Source organism: Semicossyphus pulcher, unplaced genomic scaffold (assembly GCF_022749685.1).
Source record: "Semicossyphus pulcher isolate SPU_LCO1_2020_fin unplaced genomic scaffold, fSemPul1.0.p SCAF_1, whole genome shotgun sequence".
Lineage (NCBI taxonomy): Eukaryota > Metazoa > Chordata > Actinopteri > Labriformes > Labridae > Semicossyphus > Semicossyphus pulcher.
Window position 1 is genome coordinate 17,280,963 of NW_027211603.1, and position 25,634 is coordinate 17,306,596.

At 41.2% G+C, this 25,634-nt stretch overlaps 1 protein-coding gene across 2 annotated transcripts in view; it reads left to right on the plus strand.

The window, feature by feature from the left end:
- myo1ea (myosin IEa) overlaps positions 1-25,634 on the plus strand; it is a 49,167-nt gene that overhangs the window by 16,498 nt on the left and 7,035 nt on the right. For both annotated transcript variants that reach the window (XM_069657846.1, XM_069657847.1), the window contains exons 4-22: positions 667-761; positions 5,455-5,542; positions 6,965-7,054; positions 8,015-8,146; positions 8,461-8,595; positions 8,839-8,971; positions 13,247-13,443; positions 13,553-13,633; positions 14,293-14,379; positions 14,498-14,581; positions 16,231-16,398; positions 17,355-17,440; positions 19,647-19,728; positions 19,927-20,033; positions 20,842-20,940; positions 21,631-21,775; positions 24,952-25,066; positions 25,154-25,323; positions 25,418-25,563. In XM_069657846.1, coding sequence (XP_069513947.1) covers positions 667-761; positions 5,455-5,542; positions 6,965-7,054; positions 8,015-8,146; positions 8,461-8,595; positions 8,839-8,971; positions 13,247-13,443; positions 13,553-13,633; positions 14,293-14,379; positions 14,498-14,581; positions 16,231-16,398; positions 17,355-17,440; positions 19,647-19,728; positions 19,927-20,033; positions 20,842-20,940; positions 21,631-21,775; positions 24,952-25,066; positions 25,154-25,323; positions 25,418-25,563 — 2,240 coding nt within the window. The remainder of the gene's footprint in view (positions 1-666; positions 762-5,454; positions 5,543-6,964; positions 7,055-8,014; positions 8,147-8,460; positions 8,596-8,838; positions 8,972-13,246; positions 13,444-13,552; positions 13,634-14,292; positions 14,380-14,497; positions 14,582-16,230; positions 16,399-17,354; positions 17,441-19,646; positions 19,729-19,926; positions 20,034-20,841; positions 20,941-21,630; positions 21,776-24,951; positions 25,067-25,153; positions 25,324-25,417; positions 25,564-25,634) is intronic.

Here is a 25,634-nt window from a genome sequence, read left to right on the forward strand (position 1 = left end):
TTGAAGCAGTCATTAAGGCGCCAACTTGGTGGGCAAAAATCTTTGGTGGGGGTAACCTGTCTTATGTATGAAGATCCGTGCAGACCTTTTATTGTCTTTAAAATAAGTCATTACAAACATTGTGTCATTATTTTTCTTATTGTCAGCAGATCCAAGTTCTGCATGTCCGTCTCTTTAAAAAGTCTCAATAATATCATGAATCAGCTGGGAAATTTCAGTTCTTACCTAAAGTAACTCAAAAATCAAAATCTGTAAATTTTGCATTGGTTGAGGATTATTTTCAGTCGCCTAATTATCCACATTTGGCAGCAGAACACTGTCTGCAGGATTAGGTCAAAATATACTATTGCAGTTTTCTTAATTATTAATAATTTCTTAATTAAGGGACAGTCACCCAGTGTAACACTGTGGAGAACTAATGTGTTTTTTGTACAATAATCAAGGTGTATGACACAGAGGAACAAGTTGTGTTAGACTGTTTACACAAAGACAATACTTGATCATAAAATACAAACAACTGATTGTTGGTTTTGCTCTTTACAGGAGATTTAGTTACAGTAACACCTTTGGTTTAATGTGTTCTGGTCTTTAACAAACACCACAAAGTTTTACAAAAAAAGCTGTTAATGTATTTTATTTTAATTAAATGATTTTGTCTTTTCTCAGGCTCAGTATGAGAACCCTCCTCACATCTACGCTCTGGCAGACAACATGTACAGGAACATGATGATTGACAGCGAGAACCAATGTGTCATCATCAGGTAAGACTTATATCACCTTAATCACATCTCATCCTCCGCCTTCTTTACGCATTGTAAAACAAATCGTGACATCCAAATATGAAGCAGCACACAACAGCATTTTTCCTTTTATTATAATGCCACTACCACACTCAAGTCTCTAAATGTTCAGGATGAGAGAGACGGTGAGACAAAGGCCGGTGATAGAAATCTTTACAATGTGATCTGTGAGGTGTGCAAACAAAAGCCGAGCTGGTTGGGAGGCGAACACGAGAACAGAACAGGTTCCACTGCATGATTTTGAACAGCTGACTGACTGAAAGTGACGTAATTCTTTGGCGTTTTTCCAAATCTTTTCATCCGCATTGAAATGTAAAATAAGGGGGAAAATGCCCTGACTACCATATTAAGAAATAGCAGAGTTAACAGCTGGATCTGGCCTCAGTTCAGGATGTGAGTTGGAAACAAAGCAGTCATTATAGCAGCTATTTTTGAAGAACTTCCTGGTTTAAAAAGAAAAAAAAAACAGGAAGAACACCTGCGTGATCCTTGGCCCACATCTCTCTCTTTCTTCATAGACTGCCTGGCCAAAAAAAGTCACACACTCTAATATTTAGTTGGACCGCCTTTAGCTTTGATTGAGGCACGCTTTTGGCGTGGCATCGTTTTGATAAGCTTATGCAACGTCACAACATTTATTTCTGTCCAGAGTTGCGTACATTTTTTGCCAAGATTTTGTATTGATGATGGGAGAGTCGGGCCGCTGCGCAAAGTGCCCATTTTTTGGGCACATAACGTTGCTGAACCTCGACCTGACCAACTGAAGCAACCCCAGATCTTAACACTGCCCCCCACAGGCTTGTACGGTAGGCACAAGGCATGATGGGTGCGTCACTTGATTCGCCTCTCTTCTTACCCTGATGCGCCCATCACTCTGGAACACGGTCAATCTGGACTCATCAGACCACATGAGCTTTTTCCATCGCTCCAGAGTCCAATCTTTATGCTCCTGAGCAAATTGAAGCCTTTCCTTCTGATTAGCCTCACTGATGAGCGGTTTTCTTTAGGCTACACAGCTGTTTAGTCCCAATCCCTTGAGTTCTCTTTGCATTGTGCGTGTGGAAATGCTCTGACTTTCTACTATTGCTTTTTTACCATTTGCTTTCACCAAACGTTTAAATGATCTCTGATCACGATCATTCAAGATTTTTTTCCGACCACATTTCTTCCTCAAAGATGATGGTTCACCTCTATCCTTCCATGTTTTAATAATGCGTTGGACAGTTCTTAACCCAGTTTTAGTAGTTTCAGCATCTCCTTGTTTTCTGTGTTTGACGCAGGCCAACAATTTCACCCTTCTGAAAAAGAGCAACATCTTTTCCACGACCACAGGATATGTCTTCTGACATGGTTGTTTTAGAAATGAGAAGCTACTCACTGCATCAGTTAGGGCTAAATAAGTTGTTGCCAGCTGAAACATATTAATCACTGCAGTAAATACCCCATGTAAGGCTCTTACCTATTTGCTTAGTTAAACCCAGGTGGTGACTTTATTTTTTTGGCCAGCCAGTTTACATTTAGAGGGATTTAGGTGCTTTTACAGCCTGTGTGAGTTTGTCTGTGAATGTTTTTGAGCTACAAAGCTGCAGAGGGGAAAACTGTGGTGTCATGATCGGGGCTTTATGCTATGTATGGCACAGTCACCTGAGCAGCATAGTGGTTACTATAGTGCTTACCTCATGATGAATGAACCCTGCTTCAGCACTTTCCCCCCGTTGTTTGGACAGCCAGCAGTTGCTAGTTCAGTTTCCCACATAAAGGCACTGAGGTGGATTTTGTGATTGACTAAATCAGCAAACAAAAGCGTGGAAGTGGTTTTATGATGAACCAGGTCTCAGCAAACAAAGGCTGCTGGGAACTGCTGGCCAGGCAGCGCGGTCAGCACGGGCCTGCGTTAGCTCTTTTTCACATTTACAAGGAAATGTGTGAATTAGAGATCAAGAGCCAGAGCAGTTGTGACTATTCTTATTGGGAAATTTAGCCTCTTTTTTATGTGTTTAATTCGCCTTCTTTTTATCTGCTTACCTTAGCATGTGACTGATGTAGTGATATCCAGCACATCTGGATCGCACATTGAGGGGATAAACTGTAGCAGGTTATCAGTTTGGCACTTCCCATCAAACTATTCAATGAAATCTGAGCCGTGACATCTTTAAAAGACTTTTGTCATCTGAGAACCTTCTTCACATCTGTTTCTAGCACAGGTCAGAAACACACAATCCCTCAGTTTCACACCGAGTTTCTGTGCCTCGAAGCGGGCTTTTATTTCACTCTTTCAGTCAACACTTCACATGAACAACAGCTCTTTACACCTACTCCTACAAAAAGAGCAGGTTTGACCAGTGCATGCTGGCCTATTCTTTCCTTTTTTTAAATGTGCATCCATGAGTCAGATGTGTATGACCGTCTCGATCCCTTTTTAACCATCATCTGAATCTGAGTTGATGCTGTGGCTGGTTTTAGTTTGGTGTTCATTCAGTCTTTGCTGCTTCCCTAAGGTAGTGTTTATCTGTCTAAGAATAGATGGTGTCTTCCGCTGTACTGATTGTAAAGCTTCTCCAGGCAAAGTTGTGATTTGTGAAAATGAGCCATATAGAGACGCTGGTTTATCTCAGTTGGTAAAGCAGGCGTCCCGTGTACAGAGGCTACAGAAGCACTGATCGCAGGCTCGACTCCCGGTCTGCCGATCATTTGGTGCATGTCATCCCCCACTCTCTACTCCCCTCATTTCCTGTCTCTCCTCAGCTGTCCTATAAATAAGCCAAAAAAAAATAAAAATGAAAAAAAAAAGAGAGCAATATAAATACAATTGTCTTGTCCTGAACTGAATAGTGTTCCCCATAGCTGTTGCACATAATGTCATGCACCAACCCGGTCTTCTTCTTCTCTATAAGAATTGTGCATGATGAATGCAGCAGTTTAGGCTCAATATATGATTGATTGTGCTGCTTCAAAATTGCTCTCTGACTTAACAGCTGAGGCGCTGAATTGTACCAACAGTCAGACGTGTTGCCAATTAAAAACATGTCAGGAAAGAGTAGGACAGCAGATTTATTAACACTTGTACACCCGAACCTGTCACCACTATATTTCATGTTAAGCTGTTCTCCACACTGTGCTTGGATTAACATGTTTTAAGACCTCAGTATAGACCTTTTGCCTGATCCAGTCTGATAATATTATTTAATATATCAGCTGTAATAAACTATGAAAGACAACCACAGTTATGGCTTCAAAAGTCGGCACAAGTGGTTGATTTGTTGTTTGTCGTTTCAAGTTTTGTCCATTGATTTAAAAAAATTCCTAAACTCTGTCCTCCTCTTCTGGTCTGTTAGATAGAGCCTTAAAACAGTCGGACACCGGCTCCAGGAGCTTGAACACAGGAAGATCCGGATGTTCTGAAGACTTTGGGAACACAATGTCACAGAAAACTATTTGAACTCACTGTACATGCGGCAGCAGCTATGTCTAAGGGAATGCATCATTCCTTCTGAGATTAAAAACCACCAGTCAGAAGTCAGTGTTCCCTGCATCCTTCTCATAGCTGGTGTCAGTAATGATTCACGAAAAGTTAAAGCTCACACCTCAGTGCCTCTGCTGTGCATCGTCAAACCCATGCCCTTGTTTGGTTAATAAATCTCTGCAGAAGCCGACAATGCCTTAACGTTTCATCGCCGCAACAGTGAGACCCGCCCATTTGTGGGCTCAAAAAATAGCTCTTTAGAAAATAACTTTCATGGGGAAAACACACAATGCTCCCAGACGGGGCTTCTGACATGAAGAGTAAAACCTCAGCTCAGCATATCAGTTTCCTGTTGTTACTTGAGTGTGCCCAGACAATGCAAAGGGACTTGGGAGAAACCAGGAGGTACATAGGGGGAGGGTTCCAACCATATAGAGGCTGCTGTGTAATAGAGTGGCTCCCATGACTTCCTCTGGCGGCCTCTAACAGTCTGCAGCTGTGTTTCTCACACAGGCATTACAGACCTGACTCTACTTTAAGCACAGAAAGAAAAAAACAGACTTTACCATCATCTGCAGCCAAACCTCATACGTCAAAATAAATGACACTGGCAAAGTGAAAGACAAGAAGGAGTGAAGGGTGATGGGGAAAAGAGACGAGGGGAAAAACCTGTGAATGTGACAAAACGGGATTAATGTTCTTATTGCCGCAGCGTTCGTCTGCCCAGATGTGCCGTAGCCTCACAGGCAATCAGCCTTGAAATGTTGAAATGTGCTTCTAGTGGCACAAAATTTTTGGTTTGTTCAGCAAATGGAGTTAGTACACGTGAAAGCATGAGCTGAGATTTATCTCGTTTACTCAGCTTGTTCAGTACAACTGATGAGTTCAAGGTCATCTCTTTTGGGTAGGAAGGAGTGTTCAAAAACACACACAAACCAACATAACATAAACCTGCAAACTGCTAAATTGCAATATTCTTTAAGTCTAAATAGATATCAATAGATATAGATATAGATAGAGAGAATAGATAGTTAATAGACATATATATGGTATTATTTTCCTGGTGTTGCTACACGCTAGATTTTTCCTCTTGAATCCACATGCAGTCGCTGAAAGCAAGGAGTAGATTAGCTTTTGACTCTGAAGCTCAGATAAAACATATGAGACAACATGTTCTTTGTCTGTTTTCAGTGGAGAGAGCGGAGCAGGGAAGACCGTGGCAGCCAAATACATCATGGGCTACATCTCCAGAGTGTCGGGGGGCGGACCCAAAGTACAGGTGAGAGGAGTCTTTTGGGACACTGTGTAACAGCTGGTGAGACGTCAGAGATGTATGACATGCTGAGCTGCACAGATTGAATGATCACTCTGCAATAAATCATATTTTAAAGAGACAGTCTTTTGTGATGTGCAACTTTATGGTCTGAAATAACAATATTCACAACTTGAGGAAATCATCATGAAATCAAATAACCTGTTGCAACATCATTCCTGCACGTATTCCTCTCCTCAGACCCAATCCTCCTCTTATCATCCTCAACCTTATACCCCATTATCAGCCCATCAGCAGCCTCTTATTCACCCAGCCCCCCTTCAGCCATCTGGCAGCCCCCCAAACCAGCAGATGTCCACTTCCTAAGCTCAGTAAAGATCTAAAGTTTGATGAGGAAATGCCTGCACCATGATGGCAGAGGGGTCTTAATATTTAATCCACTCAGAGCTGCTTCCAGCAAGGCAACGTTAGAAATCATCTCCAGACTGTACATTTATCAGTAGATTTTATCAGTACAGTTTGACTGGTTAGACCTGATGTGTAATACTTAACTTTTTTTTTTAGTATTTCAAGTTGCAAGTTATAAATAAAAAAGGGACACAAGCTACTTTTGAAAATAACTATCTCTGTATTGTTTGTTTAAACAAATGAGTCACAATAGACAAACTTGGACCACTTCTTCCACCTCCCGATCAGCATCACTTCATGTTCACATTATTCCCTTCAGCGTGGCACACATTGTACGGTATGCTGAGTACAGCACATGCATTCTTATGCAACGTGTTTATAGTTTTGTTCATGTGTGAGTGAGAGTAGTTTTGAATAGATAATAACTACCTGCCAGTAAAGTATTTGTTTATCAGTGTGAGCATTGTCATAATAACACAAGACTAATCATATCTGTCAATAGTCTTACATCGTTCTTAAAAGAAGGTATTTTAACATATTAATTGAGAATTGTAGAGTTATTATTTGTACGATTCAGTTTGTTTTGAAGCTCTGTAAATATCTCAAATCTAAATCTACAAGGTTTTATCATTGGAATGAGAAGTAAATTATTGCAATGTAGCACACTTACAGACTAAATTTAGGAGCTCAAAAATTCCGAGTAACTTCCATTCAACTTCTGTGTACAATAATAGAAGTGGGACGAGCTCTGTCTGCTGTGCCGATTTAAACCTCATGTGTTTCTGACATGCAGATGGCTCACAGGAAAGATAATGTCAACCAGACGTTGTTGGCTTGTCTGTGGACTTGCATTTGTGTATGTGTGAGTGTGTGTGTGTGTGTGTGTGTTTGAATATGAGTGGAAAGTTCCAGGAGTACTTGCCAGCCCGTCAGTGAGGGTGTGAAGTGTGTGCTAGCTCAACCTGCTGTACGGTCGGTCTGTGACGTAGCTAACAGCTCATCGCCTCTGTCTCCCTGCAGCACGTCAAAGACATCATCCTGCAGTCCAACCCGCTGCTGGAGGCCTTTGGCAACGCCAAGACCGTCAGGAACAACAACTCCAGCAGATTTGTAAGGCTTTTATTTCTGAGTTGGACTGTACACTTTTTGTGAATCTGGGAGCCTGATGTTGCGGCTTAATTCATAACTGGCTCTTGTTAACAAAAGAAAACACATGAAAGACCATCTCCAATACTGTAAACCTTCAGGCAGACGTTTAAATTAGGAACAGGGAATGAAAAGTGAATATCTTCCTCCAAGGACAAATCTTTTTCAGCCACATTTCTTAAGTGCATAAAGCTGATTTGCAGTATAAGTGAGGATGACTGTGAGACTGTGTGTTGCTCAGACATAAATACATGTAGTAGGTAGTACTTACCCTGCAATAATTTGAGGACTCAAGCTTTCTGTGGCGCACCTTTGGAGCGAAGCTGAGACTTTGAAAACACAGATTTGCAGTAACAGCTTTTCAGTTTTACTGCATGAGGAATCAAACCTCATGTGTGTCCTGGTTAACCAAAACTGTACAGTAAGGACACACTGCAGCAAAAAAACATACATGCAGAAGCACTGAGGTACATCCACACAGTTACAAGGAGTGAAAACTCAATCAAAGCATATTCTGCTTTCCATTCAGCTGAGTTTGAGGTTTCAGGTTAGCACACAAAGCAGGATTGTCCCTTTATTGGGATATTTTTAGCACCAGTTCGGGGGAAATGGATTTGGTTTGGCACTAAACGCCTGAATCACTACTTTTTAATGGTCTGTCTTTGAATAAATGTGTCTCTGTTCACTTTTAGTACTGAAACAGATATTACATTACAGGCTTGTCTGGAGAAGAGAGCAAGACAAAAAGCAAGATCAGATTTTTATATAGATGTACACACACACGTGCGCGCACACTCACACACACACACTAGCACCCCTGGAACAGCCAGGTGCCAGTATTTTATATCCTATAGCTCTTTAAGATGTAAGCTTTATCACGGCCCGCTCCGATACTGAAAAAGAAAACATGCTTTGATCCATCAGGGAAAATACTTTGAGATCCAGTTCAGCTCCGGGGGCGAACCAGACGGAGGGAAAATCTCCAACTTCCTCCTGGAGAAGTCTCGCGTCGTCATGAGGAATCCTGGAGAGAGGAGTTTCCATATATTCTACCAGGTGAGACTTATTTTTCAAGTTGAGGAGCGAACGGGACACATATGGTCTTGAGAAGGTCTGTGAGGGGATTTCAGGACACATTGCATTAGGCGTGCCATTTGGCTGCAGGAGGAGGGTCAATCTGTTTTCATTGTGGATGGCTCGAGGTCCCTGGAAGAGACAGAAGAGTTCAGTCCTGCTATAGTACAGTTTGCTTCACATGCTAACTGGAGCAGGGTATAAATATACAATGAGGATGTATAAAGATCGCACGACACAAAGCTAATGTATTACATCTGTTACGTCTATAATATGCTATAATTTGTGCTCTACAGTTAATAGAAGGAGCCAGCGCAGAGCAGAAGAACACCCTGGGAATCACCAGCCTGGATTACTACACTTACCTCAATCAGTCTGGCTCATACAAAGTAGATGACATCAACGACAAGAGCGACTTCCAGGAGACAATGGTACGTTCAGATTCCCCCATTTTACTGGAAATAACTTAACACTCTCAGTGGTGTAGTGTGTGTGTGTGTTTTCCTCTCCTTACAAGTCCCTCTTTGTTTTCCTTTCCAACAATCTCCTCCTGTTTTTGTTTACAAGTGAGACCGCAACAGGAGTAATTAGAGGACATAAGCTAGGTACCACAGGAGTGAGTAAACCCACACTGTGGCCCTGATTTAGCATGCTCTTTTCCTTTGTTTTCCCAGCATGCCATGGAAGTGATTGGCATCTCCGCAGAGGACCGCTCCATGGTGCTTCAGATTGTGGCTGGAGTCCTGCACCTGGGAAATATCAGTTTCAAGGAGGCAGGCAACTACGCTGCTGTGGAGAGTGAAGAGTGTGAGTAAAGTCACAGCAGGAGAGCTGAGCATTGCATAGTTGTGTGCTCATTTAAATGTACTCACACTGCAGCCATTTTTATGACATCACACTCAGGGTGGGAACATCAAATCTTGTTATAATGTTGCGCTGTTGTGTTCCAGGTTGTATAAATTAAGGGTCACTAAAAAATCATCAACACTTCTTGATTGATCAGCAACTGAAAAGACAATGAACGGGGAAAATATGGAGCAAAACTTTGCAATATTTTAAGTTCAAACTACATGTTTGATTACCCTTTATATACAGAGTTTAAACAGCCAACGTTAGCCTCATAGCCATTTAAGCTACTAGATAATATTACCATGAGCTAGGAAGGGGCTAAATGCTAATATTACCCTTTGATAGTGTTACATGATACAAAAGAAAAGGCTTAAACATTACAGACTAAATGTTTAGTCCTAGCTAATGTAATGATTGAATGTTGTTGCGTTGCCAAAAACTCACTGATACAGTTCTGTGGTTCTGACTGAGGCTGAAGACAATGCAGCTGAGGTTCAGATGTAGGCTGGTCTGTGGTTCATTTTGTTCTTGCGTTGCATTTTTGTCTCTCTGAATGTCTCTCCCCTCTCCAGTGTCCTGAGCTGCCCTGCTCTTGTTGGTTTTTGAGGATTTTTCTCTCTTGCCACTGTCACTCCCTAAAATTTTATTGTGTTAATGCAGGGCTGAAGCCAACTGTCTGGAATAATCCAGGCCGTGCTAGATTAACAGAAAATAAAACGCTATTATTGAAGGTCTGGACATATTTCGTCAGTGACTAAAATAACTGGAAAAATACTTCTCCTTCTGTCCCCCATCTCTCTTGCTTTTTTCCTGCCTGATTTTATTCTCTCCCTTTTCTTTTCCTCTCTCCTCTCATGCTGTGTCTGTATGATGCAAATTAAAGTGCGTTCGCCAGCGTACAAAGCCGCGGTCTGTTCTGCGCAGACATAACAGCGACACTCCATAATCTCTGCCTTTCCTGTTCCCTAAAGTCTCACTTACTTTGTGCTTTAACTTCTGTCTTGCACATAATCATCCCTCCATGCTCCCCCTTTGAGACTTCACCAGCAAAGTTCACACAGACATCAACTTGCACTCTGCAGCAAGAGGCAGTGGGTCATCCCTTGTTGATAGAAATGTTGAGACGAGGTCCAATGTCAACAAATAATTCTGAGGTTATTTGTCTGGTTGGGACGATTATTTAGTTAAGAGGAACTTAACTTTTCTCCTGACAGCGACATGCTGTTTTGTAAAAATGTTTATTTTGGGATCTGATGCTTTACAGTACAGTAGGAACATTTATTTTTGGGTTTGGCATTTAGGCTGCATCATTCAACATGAAACCTTTGAGAACCTTGGAAACTTTGAGATCTTGACTTTAATGTCAAAGGAAATTCAGTGGGTTAGGAGAAGCCTTGCTCCTTAAAATGAGTGAAATGAATCTTACTGTGAAAGAATCTAGAATTCAGCATTTTGGCAAATATGTTTATTTGCTGCTTTGCCAGGAGAAAGATGACAAGATCCATACCACTTGTGCCTAAATGGCAAATATAAATATAAATAATAATATAATATAATGTCGAACCAGTTAACTTAGCTTAGCAGAAGGACTGTCACTGCACCTGGTTTAAAAAGATGCCTACCCTAGCTTTACTAAGTGAATTGAGTGAATGAGAGGTGCAGATTGGTGGATTGTTATTTTTGGACAAAGCAGGGCGAGCTGCCCCTCTCTGTTTCGAATACTTCTGCTAAGCTAAGCTAACCATCTACTGGCTTTAGATCTATTTGTATTTTACAGATATAAGAGTGGTATCAATTTTCTTATCAAACTTATAATAGAAAAGCGAAACATTCCCAAAAGAGTCTATTTCTTTAAAAACTGCAGGGGCACACAGGCCCAGATAAGTAAGCAAGAGATAATGTTGTCTTCAGTTTTGTACATCTCTCTGTCGCAGCCTTAAGATTTTGCATCTTTTAACCACATTTGCTTCCTCTCCACTGTTTAGTCTCTTTTTTCCCCCCTCTGTAAACAGACCAACGTCAAATTTGCTGGACTTCTTTCGGCGGATTGATATGACTACAGTTAGTCCTCCGGATTGTGTGATTAGAGCCGCAACCCTTGTAACGGTCTGTTCTTCATAACAACGGTCTGTTATCGAGAAATAACAGACCTTGGAAGACCGTATGGGTGCTTTCACACCTGACAGCTTTGGTCTGGACTTTCAGACTTTACTCGGGAAGTCCGGTTCATTTGGACAGGCGTGAACACGTGTTCGAAATCTGGTACAGACCAAACAACCGGACCGTGATCCGCCAGAAAAGACGGGTCTCAGTCCGTTTCCAAATGAACCACAGTCATAAAGTAAACAGACTTAAAGTAGGACCAAACACAGGAAGCAAACCAAAATACTATGCATCGTGTGTTGTTAATGGGTGCTGACACTGGCAGAGACAGCCACGCAGCCAGGCAGCAAGATGAGTAGAGGACAGACGTGGGGGAGCGACAAGGAAATAGGAATATGGGCTGACCAAACAATTTCAAAAATGCTTGTGGAAACACACAAGAACACAGAGGTCTTCAAACTGTTCAGTGAAAAACTAAGGGAGAAAGGCACTGATTGATCTGTGGAACAATGTTGGTTTAAAGTTAAAAAAAAAAACTCACGCAACAAAACGTTAAAGTCTGCGATCGTGTTTAATCTGATTGAGTAGTGTGCTCTCTCTCTCTCTCTGTTTACTCCAGGGAGTTTACCCACGTTGAAATTGTGACCACTCAGAAAGCAGTTTCCTCGCGCATCAAAACCTTTGGTCCGCTGGTAAAAGCTGCCGTGTGAATACAAACCAAACTTTAGGCAAAATGCAACACTGAAACAATTTGGTCTTTGATTCAGACCAAACAAACAGACTTTAGGTGTGACTGTAATTAACCAATCAGAGTTAAGTATTTAACATAGCCGTGTAATAATTAAGACTGATTTTACAACTCACACAGATGGCAAGGTTATGATGTTTTTCATAATGTCCCATACCCAAATTTTAACATGCAAATATCCGTATTTTCATTACTGAATAAATTTTTTTTTTAAAAGAGCCAGGTCATTGTTGTTTTTGTCACATCTGATGGGCTGAGTGAAGCCACATGCTTCACACTCTACTGACAACACTCCCTCCTCTCATTATTCACTGCTGCTTTGACTAACAAATTACCACCAGGTGAACTTTTGCTTTTAAAAGATTTGTTCCCGAAATACACACACAGTCTTTGGTTAAGGCTCCAGGCTGTAGAATATACATCCATACCTTTGCTGCTGAACTCAAAGACCGCCTCTCCTCATGATTTAAGCAGGCGTATGGTCAGTCACACCCTCGTGTCCCATAAGAGCAGCTACTGCAGTGGTCTGAAGCATTCCCAGACGCAGTGAGTCTGAGAGCCATTTCCTTTTAGGGGAAGTGAGTCACTGTAATAAGGCAGGGAGGGGTTCTCAGGGGAGAATATCAACGCCAGGTCGGGGCAAATGATCTGAGGCGTTCGCAACACTCTTTTTTTTCAATGGTTAGCCCAAAACTATTCTTCTACTTTCTATTCAGCCGTCACACTGAGCTCAGCTGCTGTGAATTCTCTGCAGAGGATGTTTTGCCACAATTTTGTGGCTTGACACCACAATTGCATGCATTGTGATTATCAATAGAAGCTTTTGTTAATTTACAATTGTTGCCATGTTGCAATTTCATTTAGCAGATGCTTTAGTACGACTCAAGCAAGGACCAAGACTCTCTGATGATGAGAGCTGATGCAGGGCATATTGGAGCACTGGTTTTGCAGTGTCTCGCTCTGATTAGAAAAGGTTAAATAAAGCTGCCTTTCAAAAGAATGAAATCCTGTATATTCGTTTGCATACTGATTTCCAGAGCAGGACCCATCACATGCTACTTTATTCTTGTTATTTTTATAATAGCACAGTAACAACTCAGTATGCAGTAACAGCAGGAACTTAATGACAATTACTGTTATTAATTATTTCATTATTACTATGAATCTCTTGATTCGTAATTTAATCTATATATTGTCAGAGGATAGTAAGAAATGCCAAATTTTAAGACACTGTAAATTAAATATCAAAATATTTGTAGATTGATTTTCTGGCAATCAAGTCATCGATTAATAAACTAATCCCTTTAGCTGTAAAAGACAGCGGTTACATGTTCTTTATTAACCTTTCCCCCTCTCTTCTCGTCTCCTATCTTTTTAAACAGTTCTAGCCTTTCCTGCATTTCTGCTCGGAATCGACCAGAAACGTCTGAAGGAGAAACTGACGAGCAGGAAGATGGACAGCAAGTGGGGAAATGCGGTGGAGTCCATCGACGTGACACTGAACGTGGAGCAGGCGTGTTACACACGTGACGCCCTCTCCAAGGCCCTGCATTCACGAGTCTTTGATTTCTTGGTCGAGGTATGATCGCATGTTTGTTCATCTTTGTATGCACAAATCTATAATACATAACAAAGCTGTGATAATATAAACCAAACTTTATTTTGGTGACACAATCCTTTGATTTCAGTCCATCAACAAAGCCATGGTGAAGGATCATCAGGAGTTTAACATCGGAGTGTTGGACATTTATGGATTCGAAATATTCCAAGTAAGAACGTTGTGTTTTTTACATGCTGACATGTGGCTCATGAATTTTACTCTGCTGCAGCACAAAAATTAGATTAACAGGTTTTAACTTGGAGCGTTTAAACAGATTAAAGCAAAAGGATGAGACTAATTTCTAAAGCATGTGGATTAAGTTCAATCTCCTGATTGAAACTGCAGAGCTCAACATGCTTTTCTAATCTGATTACTTTTTTTGTTTAGTTTGCTTCCTGTTTAAATTGAAGTTGTTGATAGGATTGAAGTGTTTTCGTGATTGTTTATTTTTGCTGGAGTTCAAGATTTTCTAATATCAGGAACAGATTATGAGTGTGTACAATGACACTAAATACACTGTGTATCCAAATGACTCCACCAGCCCTGTCATTTAGTTCAAAGGTTCTCTATGTATACACAATGTAAACAAAAGGTTAGCATTGTGTTATTAGCAACAGGTTATCAGACAGGAAGCTGCAAACCAGCATCACAGACGGCTCAGACTCCAGTATCTTTGCAATTGCACAATGGGTCCCTTCCTTGAGCACCAGGCAGCCTGTGTATACCTCCCACTTCAAACAAAGCCCATACAGGATATTAATAGTTGGTGAATATGGATTTAATTATTGTTTTTTTATTGTTTTAATTATTGTGTTGTCTCTTCATCAGAAAAATGGATTTGAACAGTTCTGCATCAACTTTGTGAATGAGAAACTGCAGCAGATTTTCATCGAGCTGACTCTGAAGGCAGAGCAGGTAAAGTTCCTCCACAGCCTTCATTCTTTATTTGTTCTGTGTTGTTATTTAAACGTCTGCCTCATTGGATGCTTTGTACACTGACTCTTACCTCTGTGTTTCATGTCTCTCTTTGCAGGAGGAGTATGTGCAGGAGGGCATCAAGTGGACTCAGATTGAATACTTCAACAACAAGATCGTCTGTGATCTCATCGAGAGCAAAGTAAATAAACCAGATTTAAAGAATCACAAACACTTACGGAGAGAGCTGAAACCATAAAATTATTAGTCAGTATTTAGTCAGTAAATGAACAAGCAAGTATTTCATGATCGGTTCATTGATTTAAGATTTAAGTATTTTTTGGCCTAATTGAAATTGTGAGAAACCGGTTTTCTGTTTCAAAAATGTTATTGGACATTTTTGGTGGATACATTAAAAAGTAAAATAACCGCTATTTGCAGCTCTAATCATGGCATACATATGCTGTAAGATCATTAAAATGTATTAAAAGTGTCTTATGATGTGATGGCAACAATTTGTATATAATAATAATTATAATATAAATATAATTTATAAACAAAAAATGAAACGCACACAATTTAAATGAGAGTAAAATACGCAGATTTAATCCAACATATGAAGATAAAAAAAGCAAAAGGAAATAACATTTAAAAAAGAAATGAAGCAGAAATATATAAAATCTTTGAGCCAGATCAACTCAAATGGAAACACTTGGTTTGTTAGTTTTTTTCAAATATTGTTCTTGTTTGCGGTCATAAGATTTATTGAGAACAGAGTTGTTAATCTTAAACTACCGTCTTGTTGTTCTCTGCAACAATTTGCAACACAGCAAACTTGGATATGAAAAGTTATACAGTTTTTTAAAGTAACAAACAGTTGTAAATTTTATTGTCCTCAGCTCCTGCCAAGTCCCTGCTCTGCTGCCCTGACTTGCCGCTAAATATCCTCAAACGTGCCGACATGGCTCTTAATTTGATTTATCTCTCCCACTGAGAGCTCTAATCCATGAAATCAACAACAAGGGCTTTAAAACAAGCCTCCATCTGAGGAGAGCAGGGATCTGTATCAGTGCCTGACGGTTCAGACCCACTTTAGTTAATCCAGTGACAACTTTACATGCTTCCTCTGAACAGAGCCTGCGTTCTTTGAGTTACAGACACTGTTACTACTGTGCAGACGGAAGGCTGCTGATGACTTAGGACATAATGGAGCCAATGGGGCAGTGTGTCAGAGAGCTGCTCCACTGTTAGATCCATGCATTATACATGTATAGCTATTGTAGCTTTTACATTCCCTGTAGACGCTAGTGTCAAAAGAGAAGATTTTTTCTATCATGAAAAGGTTTATATTATGACAAAAATACAAATTATTTGTTATCGTAGGGTAAGTGAGCCATACTAAAAGGTTCGTATTTCACATTATACCTTCTATTTATTATCTATATTATGACGTAAAACAGGCCGGCTCCAAGAGTTATCTTTATTATCGAATGATGGATTCTGTGGTCTATAAAATGTCAGGAAATAGTGACAATTTTCCTTCAGTACGAGGTGACGACTTCAGATTTCCAATTTATTCCAAACCCCAAAGATAATAAATAAACTTTTAGAAAAGATGATAAAAAACAGAGATTACTTTCAGATGGAAACACTGAAAACACTGAATTCAGTAAATGACTTAAAATGATTGTTTAATGATCAATATTTGTGCTAAATATGTGTGTATATTTTAGCTGGACCTAAAAACAACATACAGAAGGAGGTCCAAAATTTGTACAAACTTAGCTTTTGAATATATAAACACAAAGATATTAACTCCTATTAACTCAAATGTTTCCCTCGTGATCCCAGAATCCTCCTGGCATCATGAGCGTCCTGGACGATGTGTGTGCCACCATGCACGCGGTGGGCGAGGGAGCCGACCAGACCATGCTACAGAAGCTCCGCGTCCAGATCAACACCCACGAGCACTTCAACAGCTGGAACCAGGGCTTCATCATCCACCACTACGCTGGCAAGGTCGGTCTGAGGACACTCATTTACATTATCAGGGCAGTTTGGTGCATTTGTCTATTTGACGACTGGCATTGTTTTGTTTGAATGGAAATTCACCCCTTCCATAAGGGTCGGATTTCACCATTTGTGAATAACAAAGGGATAAAACAGTCAGTTTACCAAGGTTTACCACATTCTCCATACACTTATCTTTGCCCTGGTATAAACTGGAAACTGTTATGTTAATCATACAGCCCTCAGTAAGGAGCTGACAGCATCTTCTGGAAATAGAAAGTTGTTAAAATGTCATTTTTTATGGTGTTGGTATGGGAGCTGCGCCTGTTGCTCCACACTTGCATGATCTGTCATAAATATACGCAGCTGCTCTTTAAATTATTGAGTCTGCGTCGTCATCTTTGTTTTTCCCGTCTAAGCTAACACCCCATTCTCCCTCTGGTCTATTTACGGTTTCAGTCCCTCCTCTTATGTAACAGCGTCATGCATGTTATTCAGCCTTATGCTGTTTATACATTACAGTTCATCGGACTTCTTTGTTTGCATTCATTTCATTCTGGTGGTCTTGGGCCGAGGTTGTCTCGTGTCATTCTCCAGATGTGTGGTGGCCTCAGCCTGGCACACACATGCCGCAGGCTTAATGAGCCGTGCTATAAAGACTCGAGGGGCTCCCATGACCGGGCTCGAAGCATTCCTCCAGTCTGAGCCGACAGTATAGCAGAAATAACATGTTTTAATTCATACACTTTTAAACCACTGCTGGTTTTATAAGGAAGCTAATGCTAGGAGGTGTAGCGCTTGGACCTGCAACCCTATAATTTACTTTTCCAATAAAATTCAAGCCATTAATTTAGGCCAGAATTTCAGGCTTTTATTTAATGTTTTTAGGTGTCATCTTTCTGTTCAACCTCGTCCTCTTTGATAATGATGACTCATTCAAATGTTTCTGTGTGTCTCTCCTCCAGGTGTCCTACGACGCCGAGGGTTTCTGCGAGAGGAACCGAGACGTCCTTTTTACTGACCTCATTGAGCTGATGCAGAGCAGTGAAATGTAAGTAACTCCTATTTGCACACTTGCAGCGACATGTGGTGAGGATTTCTATAGTGCACACTTCTATTGTGATGCATATGGTTATAATTGAATACATGTGAAGGAGAGGTTCAGATGTGCAGTGCATCTGGAAACCGGCGGGACGTAGCAGAAGTGTGCGGGGCCGGGCTAACGTGTTGCCCTCTGCCCCGAATCTCGTCTGGCGGCTTTCCAGATCTGCAGCTTTTGGGGGTCTACCCAGTCTTATAAGTGGAGTCTCCCTGCGGGGCTGCATTGTGGAGTCTGGAGTCCCCTGTGTTTTGGTTTCTTGGGCTCTCTTTGTGTCAAAATGGCCATCTGTGCAAACAGCCTTGCATTGTCTGTGTAACCCCTGCAGGCCTCAGCCACCGCTCGCCCCCTTTGTGAGAACGTTTTGTCAGGCCTCAAAGGAGGTTATGTCAAAATCCCATTCAGACACGTGCTGGAAGATCTGCATAGCACACACTCTACAAACAGATATGTATTTATATACATGCACACAAAGATAAAAGAGTTTGGCGCAGTAGCACATAAAGGAAGTTTGATAAGGAAGGAAGCCGCCTCATTCCTCAGAGCAGCAGGTTTGAATAGAGAAGAAAGGAGCGACCAGTATTGTCAGCTGGGCGTTATTATCAGACATCTTTTAGTACACACAACCTGCTGATCCTTTCTTCTGTGTCCACAGCCTCAAGTCACATGTTCAAAACCAAACAAACATGGGAGAAAGCCAGAAAGAGGAATTTAGCAAATACTAACACGAAAAAGCAAAGAGAAAATAATTTAACAATAAACACCAGAGATGGCGACATGAGCAAGATGAGATACATCAAATGGTGAGCAGCGGTTTGTGTCATCTTTAGACCAGGCCTGCCTGTCACCACATCTTTATGTGAGTGATTCAAAGGAAAAACAGTTGAACTAGTTCAAAGAGTTCAAATGCTTTGTGCCTGAATGACACATGTGTCGATTCATGTCTTTGAAATTAGTTTTTGCTTTTCATTAATCAGAAAATCTACACAAGAGTTTCATTCAATCTCAGTGAAGAGCTTCTACTCCTACTTAAAAAGTGGGCGTAGCACATTTCCATAATACATGAACTTGCAGATACAGTTGAGTTAGAACCAAAAATCCAAATTAATGACTAACTAAATCATTGTGCCTCAGTCCACAGCTGCAGGTTGCTCTTAAAGCAACTTTACTTCCACAAGTTTAACTCCCTGCATGGTCTGTGTCTATCTGTAAACAAAAATGACCTCAGAAATATAAACCTTAGAAACTTTACCGAAAGCCATCCTTTAAATGCGATGAGTGTCCGTCTTGAGTTGAGAAAAACCTGAGAAAATGCTGGAAACTTCACAGATATCTGCCACATTCAGACAACCGGCACATCTTGGGTGGTGTGCAGCTATAAATTGTAAGTTGAGGAATCGATAAAAAAACGTTATTTCTTTAAATTCATGGGTCCCAGTAATCTTCTTGGGGGAAGTGAAGATCAGCACTGGTTAACCAATCCAACACATGTTGTTATTGCCCATTGATTCGAACTGTAGGGAGAAGATGAGACATTTAATGTCTCTGTTTTTGTTTCTTACTTAGTCATTAGAAGACATACACAATAATTAATGAAAAAGGGCCATCTACCTCCTCAAGAGAAGGACAGTTACTTAATGCTAGCTTAAGCAAACACCTCTATCTTGGACCTTTTCACCTACACTGTAAATGATCTACTGTGTGATGATTCACTTTGACTACAGAGGGAGAGAGGTGACAAATACTGGATGAAATGGGACTGATACTCTTCTTGTTTTAGGACAAAAAAATAACCCATAAATCAATTCACCAAGTGTGTTGTCAAATAAAAACACACATTCATGCTGTGCAGCGGTGGCCCTGGGGAGAGTTGCTGCACAGAGAGGAGTTTGTACAAATACAGCTCAGTGCACACACAAACATGTCTTGTTTTCCCACCTACCCCCAACTCAGACCTTCCCAAGTGGTTCGGGAATTTAAACCAGTGACCTTAGTCGAAGGTCCTTGGTTTGTTAATCATTAACTGCATTTTTTGTTTTTTGGCTGCCAGAGAAACTCAGCATTATTTTAAGGTCTACTTCATCGTGTTTATGATGGTGCACGGATGATCGCAGCCTATTTTGTTTAGATCCTAACTCCACTGTTTGTCCTCTGACAGCGCCTTCATCAGAGCACTGTTTCCAGAAAACCTCAACGCTGACAAGAAGGGTCGACCCTCAACTGCAGGCAGCAAAATAAAGGTGTGTGTACAGTACAGTGTGTACATGCCCTTCTGCTTTATCAGGGTCTCTGTGGGAACAGGCCTTTAAATAAAGTGTGTGTTTACTGTTCAGAGTCCTTCAGCAGTCAGTCAGTAAATTCAGACACAGCCTCGTCATCACTCTCATCATTATATTTTTCCTCCTTTTAATGATTTCTGCTCTTCCTCCACCCTTTAGAGACAGGCCAATGATCTGGTGAGCACACTGATGAAATGCACTCCACACTACATCCGCTGCATCAAACCAAACGAAACCAAGAAGCCCAGGGACTGGGAGGAGAGCCGGTAAGTGTCTGACTCGCTGTGCCCCCCTGTCGTCCTCTCAGACTCACATGACTCCAACCATCCATACTTAAGACTACTCCAAAGGAGGCAAACAAAGGAGTAAAAAAACTCTTTTATTTAAGTCCAAAAGGGAAGGTAGGTTTGATGAACACAGTCCGTGTACTCTCACTGTCCTCACACAAAAGGTTAACATCTTATCATTGTTCCGCCTCCACCCGTTTTGTTTTCTTGCTCTTTTTTGGTGTTTTCTGAGACTGAGTCGTGTGTGGTGTTAAAACAATCCCCCCTCCTCTTTATCCCTTTGTTTCAGTTTCCCGCTTTTTCTTCCCGGCTTTGGACATTGCATGTTCAGAGTGCTGTTGTATTGTTCACAAACTATGACCTTCCTGTTGTGCGTCCGGCGAAGGGTGGCTCATTAATTAGCAGTGGAACTGGTGTTTTCACAGGAAGTCTGAGTGCACTAAGTACTGCTTAAGGTCTTTGTTTTAGGGAAAAGTCGGACAAACGCAGCCGTTTTGCATACAATGAATGTGATTTTCACTTCCGCTAGCAGAGGGCTGCAGACCTGGTATAAGATGTTTGAGTAAAAATGCTGATAATTCTAATTACGGAAGGTAAAATGCAAGCTAGCAGAGCTCAAGGTTAATTCTATAAGGATTTTCACAATTCATTTTTAGAGTTCATTTTTATGTCAACAGTCAGTTGACATAAAAAAATGAATGGTTTATGAATCAGTCAAATTCTTTTTTGTGCCAAATTACCAAATAACTTCTGTTCATCTTGTATCAATCTTTTGTTGTGTCTTTAGAGTAAAGCACCAGGTGGAGTACCTGGGTCTGAAGGAGAACATCAGGGTGAGGCGTGCTGGCTACGCCTACCGCAGAGTCTTCAAGAAGTTCCTCAACAGGTATACTGCCTAAACTACTTCAAAGAATAGACATAGCCAAAGTGAAATAGTCCAAAGGTTTATAAGTGTTTATTAGTGCAGCTTTGAGTTTGGTGTTATGCAGCCATCTGGGCTTTTTTTTTTTTACCATATACGGACAACTGGGGAAGGGAGAAGGAGAGAAGCAAGGGGTTGGCAAAACCATAAGATATCAAACTTATACAGTCATCCAGTCTATACTCAAGCATAGCAGACTTGCGGCAGGTGAAAATCGTTTTTGTATCAGGCTGCTAACAAGTTTAATGCTGCTGTAAGTTCGGCAGTGTAATATAGGCCCTCTGTGGGGATTGTCACTTTTTGAGCCTCAAGTTGAGGAACTAAATTTTTTCCATTTCCTTGTTCTTTGCTTTTCCTGTAACATGCCTCAGAATCACATTGCTGTGATCCGCCTGATGGGAATCTATGCAGATACTGACCTTATTACCTTACAGGGGAAAAAAAGAGCTCCAGTGAGTTCAACGAAGTGAGATACCTTTAGTGAAAAGAGAGCTCTGGTATCTATCTGGTTGATGAAACCTGCTGAGTTTAGGTCATGGAATTGGATTCAGGATGAGAAAATGTTGTACCGGTAAAGCATTGAAATTAATTCTGGATGCTGCATCTCCTCTTTATGTAAAATACTTTATCTCTGCTGCACTTTCTGGTCCTCAGGTACGCCATCCTGACCAAAGAGTCCTGGCCAACGTGGCGAGGAGACGAGAAACAAGGCGTTGTTCATCTCTTACGGTCTGTCAACATGGACCAGGATCAGTTCCAGCTCGGTCGCACAAAGATCTTCATCAAAGCGCCTGAGTCGGTATGTTTCATTGTACCTTTAGACTCTCCATCCTGCCCTTTAGCTTAGTCTTCACGAGGAATCCTCTCTACAGGAAAGCTTTGAATGAAATGTGCTAAACACAGAAAAAATTGCAGCTTAACTTTCTCATATGTTCTCCTTGAAGAGACGCAGAACTCAAATCACATGTGAGACTGTCTGCTGGCAAGAAAAAAGCCTTTTTGTTAGAAGGGAAAAAACTGAACTCACCATTTTTACACCAAATACCATAAAAGGGCACTAGTGTCCCAAATCATGCTCGAATCCTTGTTGTAGGGGAGGAGATTGAACCCGACCCTCTCACCACGTCAGCACTGAGTCAACACGGCTCTGGAACTCAAACACAAGCACAGGCTGTGGTTGCAGAGTTCGGGGTACATCGTAAAGGCCTGTCTTTTTCCACCATAACTCCTTTTTTTCATGATTCCTATGAAAGCAGCACTTGTGTGAAGCCTGCGCTCTCACTTATTAACACTAGTACACATCGTGCACGAACAAGCATGCACGGTGCACACACACACACAGATGTATGTTTAGAGGCTGATACACACACACATCTTAGGTTTAATTCAGGCCTTAAAGCTGATCCTGAATGCCTTCACTTATTCATTGCAGCCGTGCATGCCAAGAGCCCCCATCCCCCCACACATCCTGAGAGTCCGAGTCACTGAGGTGTGCTTATGAAACACAAATATCACACAGGGCGGAGCGCTGACATGATCTGCCAGGCTTCTGAAAACAAGCTCCTCTGTCTGATAAGACACTGACACCAGCTAATTAGCTGTATGACTGAAGCGTTCTTCTGCTGGATGTAATAAGTGAAGTTTGTTCGACATGAGGCCAGATGTTGGAGAAGAGTTTCTCTTTCACAGCGCTGATGGATGAGTGCAGGCTCACTGCCTGTCTGTCAGAGGTCCTGAGGCAGAGTAAAGACTACACAGAGGTGTCATTTATTTGAGAATCAATTTAAAAGTGAATAACTGTTATGTTCTATTTCACCAATTACAACTCCAAGGTTTCTTTTTTGTTTTATGTATTCAGTATGTATACGCCGAGTGGATCATCAGAAAAAAATCTGTAATCAGTAATTTGGATCATCATAATAATAATTTGGATAATGGTTAAAGGGGACTGATAAACTATCCAGTTTTATGTCCTTCATCCTGTTGAGCTTTGGACTGTTGAATTGAACAAGTGTTCTTAACACTTAAAGCTCCTGTGAGGAACTTTTGGTTTGTGTTGATTTTGGCGCCCCCTGTGGACAAAGCCGTACCTCTTATCTCTTTGCTGATTTAGTCCTGTACATGCTTAAAGTCGAGGTGAAATGAAAATTGTCATTTTAATCCTTTTAGATCACATCCCCGGTAATATTGTGCATCTATTTGACAATATAGGCAAAAAAAATACAGAAAATCAATTTCTTCGTATTCTTATATCAAAATCTGATCATTTTTTCGTCCTGTAAAAAAAAAATATCACGTGTGCTTACGTAGGCTAGAACCAACCAATTTCAACCAATCAATCTGCAACATTTAGCCGCAGAGCACCAAGAACGTTCGGTCAGTTAGATAGCTACTGCGCTGTGGAGAACGTCTGTCTACGCCCACTTATCAACAATCAAATCAAATCCCTCCAGTGATATGTCCCGCCTGTACGTCCTGTTTCACTCGGAAATACGTCACGATAAGGAAGGTAGATACTCTCAAAATGCTGTGTCACCTCGACTTTAAGTGGTGGTTTTTAACAAAAAATCATGTCCTGCTTTCTTTAACAGTCAGAAATGATAGTTATTCCTGTTAGAACAGATTTTATACTATCACACATTGACATTCACAATTAATACAAACTGTTATAAACTGTTTAAATGGTGTATATAATATATAGTTAATTATAATACATCTTCTATAATACATAGTTAAAGATTTTTATTCAAATAAAAGTCTGTTTAGTCACTATCTATCGCCGGCTGAGGTAACACAATGGTGATCGAGCCGATGACCCACTGATGAAAGCCTTTGCACTTGCAGTATATAGTATTATTATGGACTGGATGTCTGTGGCGACATCCGCGGAAAAAATCACAAGCAGCGCCCAGTTAGTGACGTGTTTTCCATCACCCAGCAGTGGTTGGTCTGCCAGAGAGGGTAGGCGGAGCTAAGCGGCTGCTTCTCCGGTCTCTGCAAGTGTTGTGAGTAAACAGTAATCTACTATGGCTGAACAAAAAAAAGAAAAGATCGATAAGTACAGATACAACTTCAAAAATAAGTGAAAATCCAAAGAAAAAGAAACAAACTCGATGCTCAGATGAAGGCAAACAGTCTAAAAAGGAAAGCGACCGTCAGCGAGGAAAATCAAGACTTACAACTGGAACAAAGGGAGCCAGCCGTAGACATCTGGTGAAATTGGGACGTATGCGCCCGCAATACCTTTTTATCGCCATCAGGTGCCGCCAAATAGAACAAAACTGAGAACTTGGGGATTATATCTTTAAGTTAGTTTACTGACTATCTCAATAAATCAATTAATCACAAATAAATGAATGAATATAGTCATATTGACAATCATTGTTAGTTGCAGTCCTCAGAATGGTGATGATTCATTTCCTCATTGAGTCAACTTCATCACAAGTGATGTAATCAAAAGCCCACCTGCTGTTTGTTCTTTGATTTGTCACCGGGGAAGTTCAATCACTCTCCTGAGCCTCAGGTTTTATGTGGAGTCACTGTCTCAATCAATGACTCAGAGTGTTTTTGCAGTGATTGAAGTTTGATCTGTGGTGTTTTGGGGTTGTTGGTGGTTTGTTCCTGTGGTGGTCGTGTCGATGCCAGGCCTGTAAGAGCCGTGGGCAGGATGTTTAGTCTGTAGGGAGAGGGCAGAGTGTGATTGCGTGTCTAGAGGCCAGTCAGGAAATGACATAAGGTGGTGAGAAGACTGGTGGTCTGTTGGAGCAGAGTCAGCTCATGTGCAGGAAGCGGTGAAATAACAGCCAAGTGATAAAGTTTTTTTATGTGTACACTGTTAAGTATTAATATTAAGTATTAATAGTATTAAGTATAAATTATAGAGAACAAGGTATAACAGTGGATTATATGTACTGTATATCATAAACAGAGCCTCTTACTGTGTGTCGTTCTGTTGCTCTCTGTTTGTGTTCACAGCTCTTTCTGCTGGAGGAGACGAGGGAACGCAAGTTTGACGGCTACGCCAGAACCATCCAGAAAGCCTGGAGGAAATACATGGCCCGCAAGAAGTACGTCCAGATGAGGGAAGAAGGTGAGTGAAGCCACATCTTACACTTTTATTTGTCTGTCCATCTGCCTCCACCTCCATCTCTCACACTCTTTCACTGGGTGTATGCAGCATCTGACCTGCTGTTGAACCGGAAAGAGAGGCGGCGACACAGCCTCAACAGAAACTTTGTAGGAGACTACCTGGGGATGGACGACCGGCCGGAGCTCCGACAGTTCCTGGCCAAGAGAGAGAAGGTCGACTTTGCAGACAAAGTCACAAAATATGACCGTCGCTTCAAGGTTGGTCTCCTTCAGTCTGCAGCCTGTTTCTGTGGAGAAACAACAGACAAAAGATTTATGATTAACAGTGTTGTGGTTTCTCTGCTATGCTCAGGGGATTAAGAGAGACTTGATCCTGACGCCAAAGTCTGTGTCCCTGATCGGAAGAGAAAAGGTGAAACAGGGACCAGAGAAAGGCCAGGTGACAGAGGTGCTGAAGAGGAGGATCGATGTGGAGAAGATCCTGGCCGTGTCTCTCAGGTAAAGAGAAGTTACCAGTTTGTCCCAGGTTTAATTTAATCAGGACAAACTGGGTTGTTATTTTTAATTGT